General features: G+C 35.3%; 1 protein-coding gene across 1 annotated transcript in view; it reads left to right on the forward strand.

The window, feature by feature from the left end:
* The window catches only part of LOC110033074 (membrane-bound transcription factor site-2 protease homolog), a gene marked incomplete in the record, with an annotated part of 43630 nt that extends 41146 nt beyond the window's left edge, over positions 1–2484 (forward strand). The window contains 2 exon segments of the mRNA XM_020736935.1: positions 627–956; positions 2077–2484. Of these exon segments, the coding sequence (XP_020592594.1) occupies positions 627–956; positions 2077–2271 (525 nt within the window).
* Positions 2485–4201: the final 1717 nt, after the last annotated feature.

Here is a 4201-nt window from a genome sequence, read left to right on the forward strand (position 1 = left end):
TATATGTATGTGTATATATACCCCCAAACATACATCTAGATGTATATGTATGTATCCATATAGATATATACTTATAGATGTATATATGTATGTATGCATTAAATAAAATATATATATATATATATATATATAGAGAGAGAGAGAGAGAGAGAGAGAGAGAGAGAGAGAGAGAGAGAGAGAGAGAGAGAGAGAGAGAGAGAGAGAGAGAGAGAGAGAGAGAGAGAGAGAGAGAGAGAGAGAGAGAGAGAGAGAGAGAGAGAGAGAGAGAGACACACACACACACACACACACTCACACACACACACAGATACATACATACATACATACATACATACATACAGTACGTACATACATACATACATACATACATGTGTGTGTGTGTATACATATATATGTGTGTGTGTGTGTAAGTTTTCCTCTTGCCATCTCATCTTTTGATTGGTCATTATTGACTCTGGCGTTTTTTTCCCTTTATTTTTGTCTAACACAATAATGCTTACTGTTATGGGGGCTCTTTTGCTCATAGTGAAGTTCAAGTCGTTGGAAATCACCGATTTTCCTTGGATTCGACTGTCATTAACGTGATTAATAAAATCAAACTGAACTTACTTACTTGAATGCGACAGAATGAATCCTGCATGACACCTCTGTTGAACCCAGGAATATCATGGCTTGAAATTTCATATGCTAAGCCTTACTCATCAGATTGCTTCCAGCAAAGAAGAAATACATCTTTAGTAGATCCAGATCCTGTTTATGGATCAAATCCTTGTGGTGTTGGTACATTTGTATATGTTGGTGATAAGTTCAGATTCGCTCATTCAATGCGGTTGTCTTCATATCGGCCTCGCTGGATGCACTTGAGTTGGAGTATGGACATTCCAGCAACCCTGGAGAACATTTTAGTATGCGCATATCGTGTCTCTGCAGCTTTGGCTGCTCTTAACAGCTTGCCGGTACATCTTCTTGCTTACACATATTCACATGTGAATTATTGCTGGTGTACCTTCAATTTTAATAAGAGAGCTGCTTTTTATTTGTTCTTTTTGTTTTTCTTCCAATATAGCTTAAGGAGGCAATTGATGCCACATTATTTGAAAAAAAAAAGAACATTTTCGTCAAGCTAGTTGTCTGGATTTCTGTTTATTTTTAATGTACGAAACTAACATGGACCTGAAATTGTAGATGATTGTTCCGTTTGGTGAGGTCATTATTGGAATAAGTGAAAAATTAGAATGATACGTATTATGTTTAGAAGATTAAAGATCTAAAATTAGTAGAATAAAATCTGATTCTATGTAATAGAACTCTTACAGGTGTTAGCTTAAAGCGCATAGCATCAGATAAAGTAATTGCCAAGTGTAATGGATTTATACTACCATGCAAAGGAGTTGGAATATAGTCAGCAATGTAACTTCTAGATTTAAAGATGGATTGTAAAATGGAGGGTACCTCTATAAGATAAAATCAATTAAACTGGAATTTGCCAAACATTGTATGAACCTCCCCCGACTTTCGGAAAAAGTAAAAGAAAAATCATCTTTATTTTGGCATGTTTTCTATGTAGAATCAATGAAGAGACAGTCTTATTGCTAGAATAAAGATAAACAACAATTCGAGGATGCCAGTAACTCCAAAAATCTGGAGGGCAGAGTTAGAAAAGAGAAATACAGATTAAAAAACTTTATTTAATTGTTAATTAATGAAACCTATTTTAGATCCTTTTTATTACCAATCCCTTAAAATTAACCTTGTCCTCAAGCTCAAACATGTAGTAGTCGACGAGGTTGCAGGGTGGAGTCAGATTTGTGTAGAAGCAGCCACATTTGTGGATTTTGGAATGAATAAGATGAGTTTCTGTTTCTCTAAATCTCCTCTCCAGATTTTGAGTTATAGGCATCATTGATTTGCCATTTATCTTAATCCCAACCGTGGGTTCGTATCATTGACCTAATAATCCAACTAAACTCGAATATCTATTACTTATTTAAATGTTAGGATAAAAAACCTATTTCAGGTCCCTAACAATAACCTAATTGCAATACTTTGAGAAAATCTAATAGATTGGCCTAACAGGTCTTCTTTCTTGATGGTGAATATATTCTGTACACTGCTCTTCATTACATCAACTGGCTAAATCCCAGGAAGCGACGCAGGGCCGCGAAAGTTTTGCTTATTGGTGGGACCACCCTTTCAGTTATTGCTTTCTCCAGGCTCATTTACTTCACATACCATTCTGTAAGCTATTCTGCTGGAATTGGTTTGTTGTGAGATGAACAAGATCATTACTGGATGTAAATTATCAGTTTTCTTCAGTTTATCTTTGTTACTGCGAATCTGTTTTGATGGCAGCATTGATTCAGATCTGTTAAGCAAAATGTTAAGAGCTGGAAGCTTGGCTTGTGAATTCTGCAATTTGAATGGCTGTGATTTTGAAGAAATTGATTTTGATTTGTTTTTTTTTTCCTATTTCTTTCTATAACAGGGCTGATAGAAGTTTTTGCAAGCATTGTCTGAACTTCTTTTACTGTATATTTTACTGGCTGTTGAAAAGTTCTACAAGTGTTAGATTTTAGAATGTATTGTTTTCTTGCAAGATTTACATGCCACTTAATTCTTATGCATTTGCTTATCTAACATATAACATCAAAACTTATACATATGCCACTTTATCCTTACATGAAAAGACCAAAGTGATATTTTTGATGTGATATGAAAGCTTTAGAGTAGCTGCTAGGTTTATAAATTTGTAAGAATTGGTTGATATGCTTGTAAATGCCTCTATTTTCTTCTCTCAACATTGAGTGAGTATTGGATTAATGTATAGCTTGTGCAATTGCCTCTATTTGCTATCCTACAATAATTTAGCTGCAAAAAATGTTTGTTCGTGTTTTATCATTTTCCACTTGTTAGTTTAGCTGCAAATTAATTAAAAAATGTTTGTTTGTGTTTTATAATTAATTTGGATTAATTCTTTCTTTTAAAAGATTAATCGGAGGCGATGATACGAGCTCTCAACCAATCTCATGTGTCTAGCCACACGATCTTGCACTGCAGGGCAATGCGGTCAGGCGGGCTCAAACTCGTGATCCTAGGGGACTAAGACTGACAATGCAATTTCCAGCTAAAGAGTCACAGTTTGCGTCACGGGAGTGTACACACACCCCGGTATATATATATATATATATATACAATTTTCTATATATGAAAAAAATCATTAAATTGTAAAATTTATGCTAAATTAAAAGTAAAGTAGTTTTAATATTAATATCATTATATTGTACGGCAATGTGATATTCTATTATTTTCTTTCACATGTTCAGTACTCAAGTACTTGTTTTGAAAATACTAATTAAATTCATTCAAGTCATTAAAATCTAATAAATTACTCAATAATAAAGATAATCATTCTCCTTCTACAAAACGAGATTTTAACTATACCTTAAATCTCAATAAAAAATTTCACTGTAAACTAAATATATTGTTTCATTTTTCTCAGAAATTCTAAAGTAAAATGTGTAAGCACAAATTTCAATGAGATTTGATGTTTGACGGAGAAGATGACGTGACAGTTCAGAGCCCACTAGAGATAGATCGGGGGCACACATCTATCCAACTGGCTCTTGCGGGTCGGGAGAAAAATAGTTCCGAGACAGATAGAATTTGGCCATCCTCCTGAAGTATTACCAGAACAAATCTCACACGGACGAATTCACTGACATTCCTCAACCAAGTCGGCGAATGATGAAATCTGCTCGGATCTAAAGCTGTTGGTCGGGGTCTCCCAGCCCACACTTTGGCCATAGTCTCCCACGTAATGATTTGACCTGTCATTCGCTTAGGCTCAAGGCGTGTGGCCAATCAGATCAAAATTCTGCCGGGAACCATCTCAGGCTCCTGATAGTTCCCGTCTAGATGCCATCTCTAGCTCTCGGCCCTATAATTATATATTGACTAAAATATCTTCTGTTATACCTACTTTACTAGGGGTACAAAATGTAATTTTACAACCTCCATTCCCATACATAGGAGCACATTTCATGAATAAATGCTACACAATTTTGCTGCTCATTACTATGTTCTCTTTGCTCTTTTCCTCCCTTTTGCGCTTTATTCCTCAGACATGTCTCCCAGATAATTTTGGATTTAACGTCTTAAAAGGTGCGATGAGCGTGGAGTCATGTCGTCGACAAGAAGAGAG

The sequence above is a fragment of the Phalaenopsis equestris genome, unplaced genomic scaffold (genome assembly GCF_001263595.1).
Source record: "Phalaenopsis equestris unplaced genomic scaffold, ASM126359v1 Scaffold001085, whole genome shotgun sequence".
Classification (NCBI taxonomy): domain Eukaryota; kingdom Viridiplantae; phylum Streptophyta; class Magnoliopsida; order Asparagales; family Orchidaceae; genus Phalaenopsis; species Phalaenopsis equestris.